Genomic DNA, 18,358 nt, shown 5'->3' on the forward strand with positions numbered 1-18,358 from the left:
GCCTGCAAAGATCAACACAGCTAGAAACACCATGTAAATAAATGTAGTGGTTTTATTTTGAAGAAGTGCAGGAAATAGCTCAAATTTAGCCTCCCCTCCTGTATGATTTTCTTGGTATCTGGAACTTGAAGGTGAAACTGAAAGACAGCACCATGTTTTTAGGCATTCTTGTTTTGGGGAGGGGAATGAATGACGTTATACATACACGCTCCCCTGGTCCAGGAGTTCAGGAGACCCCTTCTTAGATCTAGTTGAGGCTGACTGTAGATTGACCTGAGCATTCCTTTAGTGGCATTTGCTGCTCTCTCTTAAAAGGTTTTTGCCTCTGCGGCATTCTTGCCACCTTCTGGCCCAAGGAATGGGAGTGGGAGTAGGAACTAACTAGTTGGATCCCTTGCATTTAATGCAGAGCGTGGGTCCCTCTCTTTCTCCCCAGAAACTTGTTTGTTGAAAGCAGATGGCTCTGTAAATTAAGTAAAGATCCCACTCTGCCTAAGGATAGTGAGGAATCAGTGCTCAGTGAATGATGGATTTATAAAGGTCTTAAAATAAAAGCAGTTCTGAGGTGGTGTTTGGGACTCTGATGCGGCTCTTGCTGTTGTTTCCTACAGGCTGAACTGTAAGCATTTGCCAGGGTTCAGGTTCTCAACAGTACGTAGGTGGTAGGTGGTGCCACGTTAAGAAGAGATAAGGTGTTGGTTACTGATATTGGTACTCAGCTCATTGAAGAGAAAGTCTGTGGCATTATAGACTTAACTGTGTAATGCCCATAAGTCCTAATTGGACACAGTAGCATTACTTTTCTTGGCTTAGTGGAAAATCGGATCCGCAGCTGATGTTTCCCTTCCTCTTAGAGACAGTGTTACCGGCCCTGGGGAAAGAGAGACCCTAGCAAGAAGTTAGTCTGGTCTCTTAACTCTCTCCTTGATTGATTACAGTAAATGGAGAGACAATGACATCTGCATAGTTGTGAAGGGGGAGGGAAGGAATGTAAACAAGAGACAAGCTAATGTGGAATTGCGTCTCTTCATGAGCTCTAATTACCTTAAAATAAGAGAATCCGAATCTTGCTAGGAAGGCATGCATCTGATGAAGTGGGTTCTAGCCCACGAAAGCTTATGCCCACATAAATTTGCTAGTCTCTAAGGTGCCACGAAAAGAACAGGAGTACTTGTGGCACCTTAGAGACTAACAAATTTATTAGAGCATAAGCTTTCGTGGGCTACAACCCACTTCTTCGGATGCACCACGAGTACTCCTCGTTCTTTTTGCTAGGAAGGGTAATCATTAATTTAGGCAAATGTTGGTTGATGTGCTCCATATTTTTTTCCTCCCAGGTGTGTCACTTTTTGTGAGAAAAGGTTTAGTAATTACAGCAGGAGACTGGGAATCAGGACTGGGTTTTATTTCTGACTGGCTTGGTAGTGACAGTAGACAAGTAGTTTAAATTATGTGCCTGTTTGCCATTCAGAAAATGACAGTATACACTTAGCTAATAAGATGTTAAAAACAGCACCCCTACACCTTCATAGCACTGTATGACCATACTGATTTAAGGCAAGGAGCACTTATTCCCTCATCTTATAGATGGAAGATCCAGGACATCGTTTACCCTTGGGGGATTACTTACCTGGGGCCACACATCAAGTATGTACCAGAGCTAGGATTAGAATTCTGGCTCCCAGTTTATGTGGTTAATCATATAACAACTCAGCTACCTCAGAGATTGAGATTTAATATATGCAACTTTGAGGTCTGTGGATGAAAGGCACACTCAAATGAACAGTATGTATTTTAGAAGCTAGTTCTCTTGAAGTTAAATCATCCCAATTAACCACTGGAACAACTTACTGTGAGGAGTTGTACATTCTTCATCACTTGAAGATTGTAAACCAAGACTGGAGGTCTTTGGTTTAAAAACAAAATGCTGTAACTCAACCAGAAGGTATGGGCTGGATGCAGGAATTCCTGTGTGACAGTCTATGGCTTGTGTTTTGCGGGAGGTCAGTCTACATGATCATAGGTCCCTTCTAGTCTTAAAAAAAAATCTACAAATCCTCCTCTTTTGAAGCCTCAAAATACTTTCACATTTCTAAGATTGAGTATTGAGTATTTCTCTATATATACACTATTTCTGGTTAAGCAATACTTTGATGTCTAATCTGTTTCTTCAGTCAATCCATACATGTGCAGTTTGAAAACTTGCCAGTTCTGGGTAAATGTTTTGTAATTACTTGCGTGTGGTGCCTCTGCACTGTTAATTTTTAGCCTAGCTAGTGCTCTAAATTGTTCAGCAAGGAATAACTTATTAATAAATGGTAGATAAAGGGGTGATACCAATGTCACCACATTTAAGAATAAGCATTTGTTCTCTAAAATTAATATAAATTCAAGACCTATAAAACTGCATGTTTTTGCAGTCTGCATAGTTGGAGAATACTTTTTTCTTCTTATCATAGAATCATAGAATATCAGGGTTGGAAGGGACCTCAAGAGGTAATCTAGTCCAACCCCCTGCTCAAAGCAGGACCAATTCCCAACTAAATCATCCCAGCCAGGGTTTTGTCAAGCCGGGCCTTAAAAACCTCCAAGGAAGGAGATTCCACCACCTCCCTAGGTAAAGCATTCCAGTGCTTCACCACCCTCGTAGTGAAATAGTGTTTCCTAATATCCAACCTAGACCTCCCCCACTGCAACTTGAGACCATTGCTCCTTGTTCTGTCAACTGCCACCACTGAGAACAGCCGAGCTCCATCCTCTTTGGCAACCCCCCTCAGGTAGTTGAAAGCAGCTATCCAATCCCCCCCCATTCTTCTCTTCTGGAGACTAAACAATCCCAGTTCCCTCAGCCTCTCCTCATAAGTCATGTGCTCCAGACCCCTAATCATTTTTGTTGCCCTCCGCTGGACTCTTTCCAATATTTCCACATCCTTCTTGTTGTGTGGGGCCCAAAACTGGACACAGTACTCCAGATCAGGCCTCACCAATGTCGAATAAAGGGGAACGATCACGTCCCTCTATCTGCTGGCAATGCCCCTACTTATACAGCCCAAAATGCCGTTAGCCTTCTTGGCAACAAGAGCACACTGACTCATATCCAACTTCTCGTCCACTGTGACCCCTAGGTCCTTTTCTGCAGAACTGCTACCTAGCCATTCGGTCCCTAGTCTGTAGCAGTGCATAGGATTCTTCCGTCCTAAGTGCAGGACTCTGCACTTGTGCTTGTTGAACCTCATCAGGTTTCTTTTGGCCCAATCCTCTAATTTGTCTAGGTCCCTCTGTATCTGATCCCTACCCTCCAGCATGTCTACCATGCCTCCCAGTTTAGTGTCATCTGCAAACTCGCTGAGAGTGCAGTCCACACCATCCTCCAGATCATTAATAAAGATATTAAACAAAACCGGCCCCAGGACCGACCCTTGGGGCACTCCGCTTGAAACCGGCTGCCAACTAGACATGGAGCCATTGATCACTACCCGTTGAGCCCGACGATTTAGCCAGCTTTCTATCCACCTTACACTCCATTCATCCAGCCCATACTTCTTTAACTTGGCGGCAAGAATACTGTGGGAGACCGTATCAAAAGCTTTGCTAAAGTCAAGGAATAACACATCCACTGCTTTCCCCTCATCCACAGAGCCAGTTATCTCCTCATAGAAGGCAATTAGGTTAGTCAGGCATGACTTGCTCTTGGTGAATCCATGCTGACTGTTCCTGATCACTTTCCTCTCCTCTAAGTGTTTCATAATTGATTCCTTGAGGACCTGCTGCATGATTTTTCCAGGGACTGAGGTGAGGCTGACTGGCCTGTAGTTCCCCGGATCCTCCTCCTTCCCTTTTTTAAAGATGGGCACTACATTAGCCTTTTTCCAGTCATCCGGGACCTCCCCCCGATCGCCATGAGTTTTCAAAGATGATGGCCAATGGCTCCGCAATCACATGAGCCAACTCCTTTAGCACCCTCGGATGCAGCGCATCTGGTCCCATGGATTTGTGCTCATCCCGTTTTTCTAAATAGTCCCGAACCACTTCTTTCTCCACGGAGGGCTGGTCACCACCTCCCCATACTGTGCTGCCCAGTCCAGCAGTCTGGGAGCTGACCTTGTTTGTGAAGACAGAGGCAAAAAAAGCATTGAGTACATTAGCTTTTTCCACATCCTCTGTCACTAGGTTGCCTCCCTCATTCAGTAAGGGGCCCACACTTTCCTTGACTTTCTTCTTGTTGCTAACATATCTGAAGAAACCCTTCTTGTTACTCTTAACATCCCTTGCTAGCTGCAACTCCAAGTGCGATTTGGCCTTCCTGATTTCACTCTTGCATGCCTGAGCGATATTTTTATACTCCTCCCTGGTCATTTGTCCAATCTTCCACTTCTTGTAGCTTCTTTTTTGCGTTTAAGGTCAGCAAGGATTTCACTGTTAAGCCAAGCTGGTCGCCTGCCATATTTACTATTCTTTCTACACGTCGGGATGGTTTGTTCCTGCAACCACAATAAGGATTCTTTAAAATACAGCCAGCTCTCCTGGACCCCTTTGCCCTTCATGTTATTCTTCCAGGGGATCCTGCCCATCTGTTCCCTGAGGGAGTCAAAGTCTGCTTTTCTGAAGTCCAGGGTCCGTATTCTACTGCTCTCCTTTCTTCCTTGTGTCAGGATCCTGAACTCGACCACCTCATGGTCACTGCCTCCCAGGTTCCTATCCACTTTTGCTTCCCCTACTAATTCTTCCCTGTTTGTGAGCAGTAGGTCAAGAAAAGCTCTGCCCCTAGTTGGTTCCTCCAGCACTTGCACCAGGAAATTGTCCCCTACACTTTCCAAAAACTTCCTGGATTGTCTGTGCACCGCTGTATTGCTCTCCCAGCAGATATCAGGGTGATTAAAGTCTCCCATGAGAACCAGGGCCTGTGATCTAGCAACTTCTGTTAGTTGCTGGAAGAACGCCTCGTCCACCTCATCCCCCTGGTCTGGTGGTCTATAGCAGACTCCGACCACGACATCACCCTTGTTGCTCACACTTCTCAACTTTATCCAGAGACTCTCAGGTTTTTCTGCAGTTTCATACCGGAGCTCTGAGCAGTCATACTCCTCTCTTACATACAATGCAACTCCCCCACCTTTTCTGCCCTGCCTGTCCTTCCTGAACAGTTTATATCCATCCATGACAGTACTCCAGTCATGTGAGTTATCCCACCAAGTCTCTGTTATTCCAATCGCATCATAGTTCCCTGACTGTGCCAGGACTTCCAGTTCTCCCTGCTTGTTTCCCAGGCTTCTTGCATTTGTGTATAGGCACTTAAGATAACTCATCGATCGTCCCTCTTTCTCAGTATGAGACAGGAATCCTCCCCTCTTGCGCTCTCCTGCTCTTGCTTCCTCCCAGGATCCCATTTCCCCACTTACCTCAGGGCTTTGGTCTCCTTCCCCCGGTGAACCTAGTTTAAAGCCCTCCTCACTAGGTTAGCCAGCCTGCTTGCGAAGATGCTCTTCCCTCTCTTCGTTAGGTGGAGCCCGTCTCTGCCTAGCACTTCTCCTTCTTGGAACACCATCTCATGGTCGAAGAATCCAAAGCCTTCTCTCCGACACCACCTGCGTAGCCATTCGTTGACTTCCACGATTCGACGGTTTCTACCCAGGCCTTTTCCTTGCACAGGGAGGATGGACGAGAACACCACTTGCGCCTCAAACTCCTTTATCCTTCTTCCCAGAGCCACGTAGTCTGCAGTGATCCGCTCAAGGTCATTCTTGGCAGTATCATTGGTTCCCACGTGGAGAAGCAGGAAGGGGTAGCGATCCGAGGGCTTGATGAGTCTCGGCAGTCTCTCCGTCACATCGTGTATCCTAGCTCCTGGCTAAATCTAAATTATCTAAATTAGATAGAGGGCCAGTAGAATTGCTGGTGTATCTTCGCATGTACAATATGGGGAGGGAAAATTTAAAAAAAATCCAGCCTCCTAATCGCTCAGTGCTCACTTTGTGCTCTTGGTAGTCGAACAGTCATAGGAACTGCACAGTTATTTAAGGCTTTGTCTGTGCTGAGCTTTGGTAAAAGCTCTCACCGCTGTTACCACCAATGGAGCTGCAGTGGGGGTAGAATGCTGCTGGAAGAGTTTAACAAAAGATTCGCTGTAGAGAAGGCTCTGTTGGTTATTACATCCGTTTGTCTCTTTTAAGCCACATTGCAAGGTCTTTGCAGCAGGGAACATGTCTATCTGTACTAGTGAGTGGACAAAAACAATGGTGTCCTGATCATGATTGGAGCTTCTATGCTACTGTAATACACATTAGTATTAATAAAATGAATTATTTAAGAGATCTGTTTTTCAGATTCTTTAGCATATTGCATGTGTACTGCTGAGTGCAATATTTTGTGTAATATTGTCAGCTTTGCATTATTTCCAAAAGCGGAGTTCAATCTTTGTACTGTGGTAGTGCCAAGGAGCCGCAATGATGGGTCAGGGTCATGTTGTGCTAGACGCTTGACAAACATGTAAGAAAAAGATGGCCCTTGCCCTGAAGAGCTTATCCTCTTAGGGTCAATAATTTCTGGAGCTTGCTGTCAGACTTGTCCCTAGATGACAGTTGGGATTGGTCACCAGTTACGTTCTGGAATGCAGGTGAATAGCATTCCATAAATCCTAGTTTTCCTGAAAAAGTTAACATAGCTTGATTAGAATATTTTTTGTTAATTCAGAAGTGGTCCATATGCATTAAACAAGGCTTTCAGGCCTACTTACAAATCCGGAAGAATGTCAGATACTGTAGAAACAGAGGTTGATACGAGAGCCCCTAAACCATACTGCATGCTCTTTTGTTGGTCGTGGTTTTGGGGTTTTTTTAAAGAGTAGTCTGGGAAGATTGTCTCATCAGGAAACATCGGGCCCCAGTACTCCAAGCTGATAACTGTTTCTGTAGTGTGTGAACCCACCCCTTTGATTCTCTCAGGTTGCTGTCTGTTAACTGAATCCCCCCCCCTGCACCCTTCCTCGCTGTTGTCTAGCAGTTCCTGCTGTATCTTTATCTTCATACCATCTGCTGCTGAGTGCATTAGTTCATTAATAAAACAAACTAGATGTTCTTGCAGTTTCCTCCCAACAATGAAACACTAAAGGAAGCATTTCTTTCCTCTTCCTATTTCAGAAACATGCTAACAGACAGTGACTGTCACTGGACTCTTATCCCTTCTTGCATAGACTGGTTAGCAGGAATAGTTGTTCAGGACCTCTTCCTAATAAGCCTCTGAACTGGAAAGTTTCCCACTGTTGGCGTATCATTATAGTGAAGTTAAATTCATTTCCCATGAGAAGAGGTTATTCTATTTCTTTGTTAGAAGGGCTACTAAAATACCAACTGAAAAGTTATTACAGGCAGCCTGCAGCACTGACTATGTAATTGGGCTTTGTCTCACAGTTAAAGCTATTCCCATCTATCTTTAGTTTCGTAACAAAAACTCGTGTCTGTAGTTCTTGGGCCATGGCCATTCTTTCCTTTGTTATAAGCTTATAAGGCTGTCTGTCTCTCCCTCTCTCTTTTTTTCTCTCTCTCTCTCTCTCTCTCTCTCTCTCTCTCTCTCTCTCTCTCTCTCTCTCTCTCTCTCTCTCTCTCTCTGAGATCTACCATACTGTCACATCTCAAGAGTGGGGATTTCTAGCTGCAGTTGGATGCCTTAAATGACGTTAAGACTAAAGTTTGATAAATCTGGATTCATATTTATAAATCCCAGCTAAGTTGGCCTTAGCCAGCATCTCTCTCCCTCCATTGTCTTGCAACATGCTGTATATCAGTTGTCTGCCACCTTTGGTATAAATATAGCTTGTAAATTACTTCGTGCTGTTATGAGATGAAAAGCACTATGCAAACATAATTTAATAGTAATAATCCTGTATGAACCATTAGATCAGGGATAATCTATTTTTTGTCAAGGTCCAAATTTCTAGGTCAAGGGTATAGTCAAGGTCCAGACTCAAGAAAATAATAAAATAACAACAATAATGATAAATAAATAAATAAAGATTTCAGAGTCTGTTCAAAAGTATCTAGTGATCTTGATTTGGCCTGTGATCTGCTTGTTTTAGACTAGCCATGCATTAGATCAACAAGATCTCATTCCAAGAAGAATTACTGCATAGATGAAGCATAGTTCAACCTGAACAAGCACTGCAACTGCATATGTACATATGCACATTCTTTGGTAGACAAAACAGCAACAGGATATTTGGTAGCTTGAGTTCTTCTGCTGATCATAGCTTTGCCAGTTTTGCATGGAGAGAAGCAGTCTGTAAGTAGAAAAGTCCCAAATTACTCACCGTTTTATAGGTAAAAATCAATAACTTTGAAACTCCACTTGGAAGCTAATAACGTCTATTGGGGAGGTTTGAGTGCAGTTCAGAAATTCCTTATTGAAGACTTAAGCATGGCTATCTATGGGCTTGATCATGACCTGCTGAACAACCATGACTCCCATTGAAGTTGTTTAAGAGCTTTATATGGATAAAGACTGCAGTGCTTAATATGGCTTCCTGTAATCTGAACAAATCGCATGTCCCAGTTATGGATAATTTTAAGGTTCCTAATAATGGCAGCATTTTTTATACTGCGGGAGTTCTGGGGCTGCAGGATAGGCGCCCCTCCCCTGGCCCCAGCAGGGCGGCTGAGGAGGCAATCCTGGAATCTGCATGGGGCATAATAAAGCAAAAACTTTGTCGCCAAACCCCGCAACCGGGGGTCTGGCTGCCTCAGCAGCGCCGGGGGAGGCAGATTCTCCCCTGACCTATTATACTCGCTGCCCATGATTTTAGTCATGGGTATTTTTAGTAAAAGTCATGGACCGGTCACGGGCAGTAAACAAAAATTCATGGCTTGTGATCTGTCCATGACTTATACTATATACCCCTGACTAAATCTTTGGGGGGCTGGCCCGGAGGGCACTGTGAGTGCTTGGGGGAGAGGGGGTCGCATCCCTGGGGGGCACCGCGCCTCCCTGGTAGCGGCGACATCCCTCTCTCTCAGTTCCTAGGCGGAGGTGTGGCCAGGCGGCTCTGCACACTGCCTCCACTACAAGCGTTGGCTCCGCAACTCCCATTGGCCAGGAACCACGGCCAATGGGAGCTGCGGGGGTGGTGCTTGCAGGTGGAGGCAGCATGTATAGCTGCCTGGACACGCCTCCGCCTAGGAGCTGAGGGAGTGGGATGTCACTGCTTCTGGGGACCCCCCCGCGGTAAGCGCTACCCTGAGCCCCCTCCCACACCCAAACTCCTGCTTCTGCGGGGGGTGGGGGGTGGGAGGCGGTGGCCTGAGACTGCCCCAGCAGCGGCCGGTGCGACTCTCTCAAGAGCTGCCTGAGCTGCTCAGGCGACCCCTGGGCCAGGCGTACCGGCCGCTGCAGAAGTCACGGAAAGTCATGGAATCCGTGACCTCTGTGAAAAATTCTCAGCCTTACCCATGCGACATCGTTAGGTCGACCTAACCCCCACTGTAGACGCAGCTAGGTCAATGGAAGATTTCTGCCATCAACATAACTACCACCTTTTGAGGGGTACAGTGGTGTAGTTGCAGGGTTGCAGCTGGGCCATTGTAGTGCTTATAGTGTAGACATGCCCTCAGTTTAGAACTTTGTACTGGGGAATGTGGGTGCAGTGCCCTAGTGCCTGGGAGTACACACAGGTCTTCTGGGGGTGTATCAACTCAGCTAGACGTTTGCCTATTTTTATGGCGGGCTATATAAAAAGCACCAGTGAAGTCCATACAAACTAAAATGTTATACAATGACTTGTTTATACTGCTCTGAAATGTATGTACAAATTCCAATCAATTTATTTTATAATTGTATAGTAACATTGAGAAAGTAAGCATTTTTTCAGTAATAATGTGCTGTGACTTTTGTATTTTTGTCTGATTTTGTAAGCTAGTAGTTTGTGAGGTGAAACTTGGGGGTACGCAAGACAAATCAGACTCAGAAAGGGGCACAGTAGAACCACTGCCCTAGAGTAACCTTTCTGACCTGGGCTGTCAGTGACTGAGTGGGTGCATAATAAGCTTTGGAGCTTCCTGGTATGAGCCAACCTTTGTTTTTCCAAGTTAATCCTTTGTGCTGTATGTTGCTACAGAAAGCCAGTTGCTTGTTACAAAAATGTATGGTCCTTGTCCTTGGGTTCAGAGGTATTTTGTTGGTTTACTGCTCACCCTTGTGCTGAGGGCCTCCTTTTTAATGAATGATGTCATCTTTGCTTAACTTGTTAGTATTTTCATCTCTCCTTATAGCTTTTCCATCTCACTGCTTCAGGGGGCCTTGGGTCACTTTTAAATACCCTGTTTAAATCATTTACCTGTGTTGGGTTAATTTAACCTGCATTTTTCCTCTACTTTCAAACAGTCTGTTTTTTCCTCTATTCAAGCCCCAAAAATGAATACAAACATTTTAAATCTCATTAGAATTGTGATGCAAAGTGGCAAAAGGGAACTGAAGATCTGACAATGAAAAGACTAGTGAAAATGAATTCTTCTTGTAGCCAGCAAGAAACCTGATTAAAGGGTTGGGGAATACAATAACAAATACATAGTATTTGCATAATGCTTCACCCTCAAAGTGCTATACAACATCTTATCTGAGGTTAAAGGGGGTGATTGTCCTCTGGGGTAGAGATAAAATAGAGTAATGATCTTAGACATTGGGAACATTCTAGTCACAGAGGAAGACACTTATCACTGAGGCCTGCTAGGCTATAAGGAAAACAGTCTCTTGAAATAAGGGGGTGACCATCCTCGGAAGTGCTGAGAAACAGATTAGAGACACTGCTGATTAGATAGAATTTTGCTCAAAGCAAAGATGGGACTGCATGGTTTAGAGCAGTGATACTCAGGGCTTGTCTACACTGGCAATTTACAGCACTGCAACTTTCTCGCTCAGGGGTGTGGAAAAACACCCCCTGAGTGCAGCAAGTTTCAGCGCTGTAAAGTGCCAGTGAATAGTGCACCAGCTCTGCATGACTACACAAGCCACGTTAAAGCACTGCCATGGCATGTACACTGAGGAGAGCTTTTATGTGCCAAGGATGACACCTGGGTCATTGTATCCTCTTCTCTGAGTTGTCCAAAAGAGTTTTTACTAAGCACAGAAAGGAAAAAAGGCATCTCACTCCATAAACTGTCACTATCCAAATGGCAGAAACTCCTGCTTCTCCTAGGAACTTGCCAAAAACCATGCCTCATCAGCTGAGCCATCAGAAGATCAGAATATTAAGTTGTCACGTTTTCCTGAGCCACCCCACGGCCTTTTGTGGAATTATTCATTGTAGCATATTAAAATGTAAATGAAAGATAAAACCAGAAGGAGAATGTATGTAGACTTCTTTACCACACTTTTTACAAAACCTATGTAAATTTGTCAGTGAGCCTTATTTGTCTTTTAATTTTGGACCAGGTATAAAATTTCCTCTTTCTACACAATTCTTTTAGCAATTTTCTTTAAAAATAGATAGAAATCCCCTCACAGACTATTACATGCCTGCCCGTTATTCCAGTTTCCCTTATTCCATTCCACATGGCTAACCCCCTCCTTGTGGTAGGGGTTTCTGCTATCAGGCTAGTGGCAGCCTATGGGGTGAGATGCTCTGCTCTTTTCTGTGCTCTACAATGTAACTCGCTTCTAGGATACATCTTCTTTGTCATTAATAATCTGTGGCCTTGGTGCAGTTGTTCAAATAGACTTTATTTAGAAATTGACTGTGGCTGTGTATAAACTAGCACTTTTGTTGGTATAACTTATGTTGCTCCAGTGTGTGAAAAAACACCCTACTGAGAGACATAAGTGGCACTTCTGTCGGTGTAAATGTGGACAGCACTATGTTGGCATGAGCCTCCCTGCCAACATACCTGCCGCTGCTTGTTGGGGATGGTTTAATGATGTCGATGGGAGAGCTCTCCCATTGGGATAGAGCAGCTAAGCAGGAGATCTTACAGCTCTGCTGTAAGTTCTCTATATGTTCCTCGGAAAGCCAGGAAAGGCATATGCCATCTGTATTTATTAGTAATGCTGCCAGTAAGGGTAAATCTATTTTTAAAAAATCCTTTTTTGTCCAAAATGGCTGGTGGCACAAAAATGCATATGTCCAAACATGATACATAGGGGCCTTGGAAAAGGCAGAAGGGGACCAGACAAAAGGCAGCAGAGGACTTAGCAACATGTAAAAAGATACGTGATGAGTAAAGGTAGAGTTATTACTACTTACTAGTCTAGTTCTAAGCATCCCAACAGACGGGCTTTGCTAGTATACTGACTAAAGGTGAGCTTCAAGGCTAATGAAAATGGAATAAATTCCGTGTTTATGTGCTGATTTCTGTTGCTAATCAGGCTGTAGTGCACCATCAGCACCAAAACCCTTAATTCACTCTTATTGAAGTCCCCTACTTACAAAGTCCTGTATTTCCTGGTTTACTAAAAACGTCACCCAGTGATATCAGGGTTTAGTAGGAATGTAGCCTCTAACTATAAAATATAGTCCTGGATTTTAGGACTAAATAGTTTAAATTCCTTTTATTGTTCCAGATATATTTTGAAATATGCCTTAGATGTAGTTTTGTGAAATTGTATGATCTTTCCCATCCCACATCGGGTAACTTGGGCATGTGTCCCCCCCCAAAGAGCTTTTTGACTCAAGGAAACTGAGGTGAAGCAGAATGGTTCCAAAAAGGGTTCAGTATTTGAGTTTCTCTTACCTATAAAATTTGCTGCTAATTTAATCTCTCTGGTTATTTCTTTCAGTGAACACCTACCTCTTCATGATGCAAGCCCAAGGCATCATGATTCGTGAGAATATGAGAACAATAGGAGCTCAGGTTTATGAGCAGGTGGTCCGCAGTGCCTATGCCAAGAGGAACAGCAGCATGAATGACTCAGGTATATTTTTAGTAATTAAGTCAATTTGATTAGAATTCCAATTACCATTGGAAAGTGACTCAGTCTAAACCGTTTTTCTTAGGGGAATGAATGCATGGGTAGACACGAGAGGAGAGTTTGCTTTTAGGTCACCCTCTATAATATAATATAGAGGGTGATCTAAATATAATAGTCTATATGGCCCTTTCCTCAGATGCCTCTAGTAACTGAGGTATTTACAAAACAAGACAAGAATGGGTTGCATCCTTTTTCTTCCATCTGCATTCTAGAGATGCAGTGAGTGACATCTGTGAAATCACATTTTGTTTTCTTGAAGGGGTAACACAGAAATGCATATGCTTATGAGTCTCGCTGTTCACAGGCAAGAAAGGACCTGAAGTTGCCCTAAATTGTTTGTTTCAGAAGTGGGAATAGATACAGGGGTTCCGACTACAAGCCCCCTGACTTTTTTTTTTTTTTTTTTAACTGCTTACACTGTATTCCCTCTAATGTAATGCTGGTTTGACAGCTTTGGATATACCACCTTTGTATTTTAGTGATCCATTTGAACCAAATTGCTCTTCATACATGTCCATCTTCCGCCTCCAAAAGTGGCCTATATTTAAATCTCCCCCAAGGAATTTCCCTGCCAGTTCTCTTAATCTGGTCTTCATCCTTTTATCTTTTTTTCTTTAGACAAGTAGTGCAATTTTGTTATGTTCCTAGGAGACACAAAAAAAAACCTTGCAGCCTAGAAGAGAGGGAATTTAGGTGCCTGTCACCTCTTACACCATCCCAATTGTGTTTTAATTTAGGTAGCCCAAGCCAAACCGATGGCAGTGTCATGTAAAATTGCTGTAGCAGTGTCGGCTGTGCAGAGGTGGATTAAGATTTATGGGGGCCCTGGGCACAAAGAACATTTGGGTTCCCCCAACTCCCCCTCACCATGGGGCCCCCTCCTCCTCCCCTTCCCCCAAGCTCCCCTCTGGCCAGGCCAGAAGCCAGATCCAAGCTGTGGTAAGAGCTGCCTAGGGATCCTGGGCCATTGTGAGGAACCCCAGACCCTCCACCTGCTCCGGGCGGCGTGCCCCAGGGGGCAGGGACCCAGGTTGAGGGCTGCTCTCGGGCACCTGGCACACTGCACAGGGCAGGTGGAGGATCTGGGGCTTGCCATAGCAGCCTGGGCTCTCTGGGCAGCTCTTACCACAGCTGAGGGTGATCATATGGCCCGTTTTGGCTGGGACCATCCCCTTTTTAAGCCCTGTCCCAGACATCCCAACTTTTTTTTGATGATCAGTTGGCAAGAGCAAATGGGACAAATACCCAGTTTTGCCAAAAAAGGGTTTGGTGGGATGAGCGATGGGGCTATGGCAGGTAGGAGGGGCTCGGGCCAGCTCTGCGTGGTGGGAGGGAAAGGAGGGCTCGGGTGAGCCCCACATGGTGTTCCATTTTCCTTTTAGAAAGTGTGCTCACCCTACCATAGCAACTACAGACACAAATTAGGAGGTTGCGATCAAATAAGTTTGAGAACCACTGGTCTAGGTCAGTGGTTCTCAACCAGGGGTACACAGAGGTCTTCCAGGGGGTACATCTACTCAAATAGATATTTGCCTAGTTTTACAACAGGCTACATAAAAAGAAGTCAGTACAAACTAAAATTTCATACAGCCAATGACTTGTTTATACTGCTCTGTATACATGCACTGAAATGTAAGTACCATATTTATATTCCAATTGATTCTCATTTTTACCATATAATTATAAAATAAAAGTCAGCAATTTGTCAGTAATAGTGTGCTGTGACACTTTTTTGTATTTTTGTCTGATTTTGTAAACAAGTAGTTTGTAAGTTAGGAGAACTTGGGGCCACTGGTCTAGGTAATATATAGTGTGTCTTGCTCTTCTAGCTACATAAAGAATTCAAATTTAGGACTTTTACCAGCATAGCTAATTTGGTCACATGCACACCCCCCACGCCTGACCAACCTAGCTGTGCCAGCAAAATCCCTACTATAAATAGACACAGTTATACCGGCAAAAAACCCCTTTGTTTCTATAGCTTATTTTGTTTGGGGGAAATGGTATAAACTATACTAGCAAACCCTTTATAAGTAACCATTTACATTTAGAATGAAGCGCTGAAGGCATTTCTTTCTAAAACTAAGAGTTAGGAAAACTGATGTCCCACTGAAACTGCTCCTTTCAGTGTTAACACAGAACAAGTGAGTCACTGTTGCGAAAGTTTTGACCTACCTTCATGCAGTATCAGGCTGGAATAACAGTGAGTTTCAGATAAGCACCGCACCTCATGAGGGCGAATCCCTGCTGTGTCACTGGGTTTCACTAGTGAGAACAAGTGGGTCAAGAGTGTTACAAGAGAAATGTTACTTCTATGACTAAAATCCAGGATACTCACTCTGCCTCCCCTTTGTAAATAGGGAGTGAGAGTTGCTGTGGTGTTTGATAGGTCACATCCTTTAAGCTTTTCTACCGTAAAGTTAGATTGGGTAATTTGTGAATGCATTAACAAGCAACAGGTAGCTCACCACGTACTTAGTCTTCACTACCTGATTAAAAGACTAGAATTTCCACTGGATATGGCAACTCAGTTCAGTCTATTTTAATATGTGAAAATTGGAAAAATCTATTTTAATCTAACTTCTGAAAGCTTAGCCCACACATTAAGGAAAAAGAAACCAATTGAATCCCTTCCTTCCTCTACTGCTCCATGTGGTGGTAAAGTCGTACACATCTTTTATACATCGGTTGTGCCCCTCCCCAGCTAGCTCTTTGGGCCCCTCCTGGTTTGTGAGCCCTGCAGTTTGTGAAAGTCTGGTTTGCCACCCACTGAAATGAATGGGATTGTTCACACCTCAGCGCACTAGTGTCAGGGCTAGTCTACACTGGCAACACTAAAGCGCTGCCGCGCTTTAACGTGCCTTGTGTGGTCATGGCGCAGCGCTGGCTATTAAACAGGAGACCTGGTTGGTTTTGTGTTTAGTGGTGTATACCAGTGATTTTCAGCCTGTGGTCTGCAGACCCTGTCTAAGGGGTCTGCGAAAGGTGTCTATGAAAATAAAATTTCAGATTTCAGAAAAGGAATTGTTTTTCTGATTAATCAAAAGTATGTAAACACCCCCACCTACAGATCAAAACCCAGAACTGTTGTCACCATAGAAGCCCACCGTTTAGTGCCTTTTTTCTCAAAATTCGTCAAATGCCATGCCACGCATGTGCCGCATTTATAGTTGAATTCTATTCAGTCATATTTCAGTCTAAGGCTTCTATAATAGGGGTCCACAGACCACAGGTTGAATTTCTAAAGGGGTCCGCACCTCTATTCAAAAATTTTTAGGAGTCCGCAGATTAAAAAAGGTTGAAAACTACTGGCATATATGGTATATCATTACTCTTGAGGGCATTCTGCATCCCAAAAAACCCCCATAAAAAATCTGTGCATAATATTTTAAAATTCTGCAAATTTTATTTGTCAAATAAATGTGGAGACTCCAGCATGGCATTGGGGAGCACAGGCCACTGGCTGCACAGAGGTGGGAGATCACTGTGCAGCTCCCACCCCGGGACATGGACTCAGCTATGAGACTGCACCCAACCCTGACACAGTGCAAGGACAGGGCCTGCCCCAGAAATACCCTAGGGCCCTGCCCCTCTGTGCAGGCAGGCTGGCTTAACAAGGCAGGATCCAAGTGTGGAGGGGTTAGTGTGGGGGGATCTGGGTGTGGATTGAGAGGGTTCTGTGTGGGGCAGTCTGGGTGCAGGAGGCTCAGTGGGGGGTTCTGGTTGCACAAGTGTTTGTTGGGGGGGGGTTCTGGGTGCAACGGTAATGGGGCTCTGCAAGGGGGTCCAGGTGAAAATGGTTGAGGCTCAGCAGGGGAGGTCTGGATGTGTGGGGGGGATAGAGCTCGGTGGGGGATCTGGGTGCAAGGAGCTCAGTGGGAGGGGTTCAGATGCTGGGAGAGTGGGGTTCAGTGGGGTGGGGATCCAGGTGCAGCTAGTTGGAGCTCAGTGAGGTGGGGATCCGAGTGGCTCGTTGGGGTGATCCAGATTCGAGGGAGTGGGGCTCATTGGGGGGATGGGAGGTTCCGAGTGTGGGGGGGATGAGGCTCAGTGAGAGGTTCTGGGTATGAGGGAGTCTGGATGCACAGGGGTTGGGTGGATGGAGAGCAGCTATCTTCCCTCTTGCATTTTGGCAGACACCAAAGGCAATAGCTACACATTCCAGGCATAAAGAAAAGGAGTTGAGTCTCTTCATGCATCAGTACAAGATACTGTCTATAGAGACCTGAGAAAAGTGGTGCAAGATATAGAGCAGGAGTGGCCAAACTTAGTGACCCTCTGAGCCGCATATGATAATCTTCAGAAGTTTGAGAGTCGAGACACACCTGCCGGGGGCCAGGGCTTGGGGCTTCAGCTCTGCTCCTGTGAAGCCCCGAGCCCCGGCAGGTGCACCTCGCTGGGCAGAAGCCCCAAGACCATCGGTGCCGACTCTCTGGGTACTCCAGGTGTGGAGAAAAAAGGATGGATGCTGAGCACCCACCAGTAGCTCCCTCCATCCCCTCAGTACCTCCCACTCGCCAGCAGGCCCCACAGATCAGCGCCTCCCCCCTCCCTCCCTGCGCCTGCCACAATCAGCTGTTTCACAGTGTTCAGTAGGCTCTGGGAGGGAGGAGCGAGGACATGGCGCACTCCGGGGAGGGGGAGAACTGGGCGGGAAGGGATCAGGTTGGGCCTTGGAGGAAGGGGTGGAGTGGGGGCACAGCCTGGGGGTTGAGCACCCCCAGCAGTTTGGAAAGTCGGTGCCTGTGTCCAAGACCCCACCCTTCCCACTGGGCAGAAGCCCTTACCCCACCACCCCGCTGCAAGGTAGAGGCCCGAGCTTCTTCCCCACCCCTAGTCTGATAGGTGCAGAATGGGAGGGCTGTGGGGAGCTCAGCGAGCTGCACTTTAACAGTAAAAGAGCCGCATGTGGCTCATGAGCCACAGTTTGGCCACCCCGATATAGAGGGTGTACTACCAGTGTAATTTTAATGGGAATTTGTTTTGTCATAGCAATAACAAGTGTCTAAGATAAATTGGCTCATCTAGACTCTAATAATATGCCCTGGGCTGTCAGTGTTTATTTGCAATTCCATCTTGGCCTCTTTCACTTTCTAGTTTTGAATAAAACTGTGCAATTACTACTCGCTCTGATAAACTGAGCTAATTGCACGAGAATGCCATACAGTAGTGAGAGGAAGGAACCTGAAATATTGAAACAGTGAATTGTAGTTAATTTAGTGCAGGATGGATTGATTTTATTCCAAGTTATTTTAATCACCCATTTTAAGCATGATCTAAATCAGCAAGCAGGAAACTTTGATTTAAATAATTGATTTTTAATCTTGTTTTGCATTTGTACTTTACTTTTCTAAAGAAAAGTTTGTTTTCTTTGTTTGGTGTAACCATTAAAACATGTTGATTTGAAACC

At 45.0% G+C, this 18,358-nt stretch overlaps 1 protein-coding gene across 3 annotated transcripts in view; it reads left to right on the forward strand.

Moving 5' to 3' along the window:
- The window catches only part of B4GALT5 (beta-1,4-galactosyltransferase 5), a 61,509-nt gene that overhangs the window by 30,293 nt on the left and 12,858 nt on the right, over positions 1 to 18,358 (forward strand). For 2 of the 3 annotated variants that reach the window (XM_024207313.2, XM_024207333.2), the window contains exon 2: positions 12,757 to 12,891. In XM_024207313.2, the coding sequence (XP_024063081.1) occupies positions 12,757 to 12,891 (135 nt within the window). Of the gene's footprint in view, positions 1 to 12,114; positions 12,204 to 12,756; positions 12,892 to 18,358 lie in introns of those variants that run through there. The other variant, XM_024207323.2, reaches the window with a different exon arrangement.

The sequence above is a fragment of the Terrapene carolina genome, unplaced genomic scaffold (genome assembly GCF_002925995.2).
Source record: "Terrapene carolina triunguis isolate 2854851 unplaced genomic scaffold, T_m_triunguis-2.0 Scaffold130, whole genome shotgun sequence".
NCBI classification, from domain to species: Eukaryota; Metazoa; Chordata; order Testudines; family Emydidae; genus Terrapene; species Terrapene triunguis.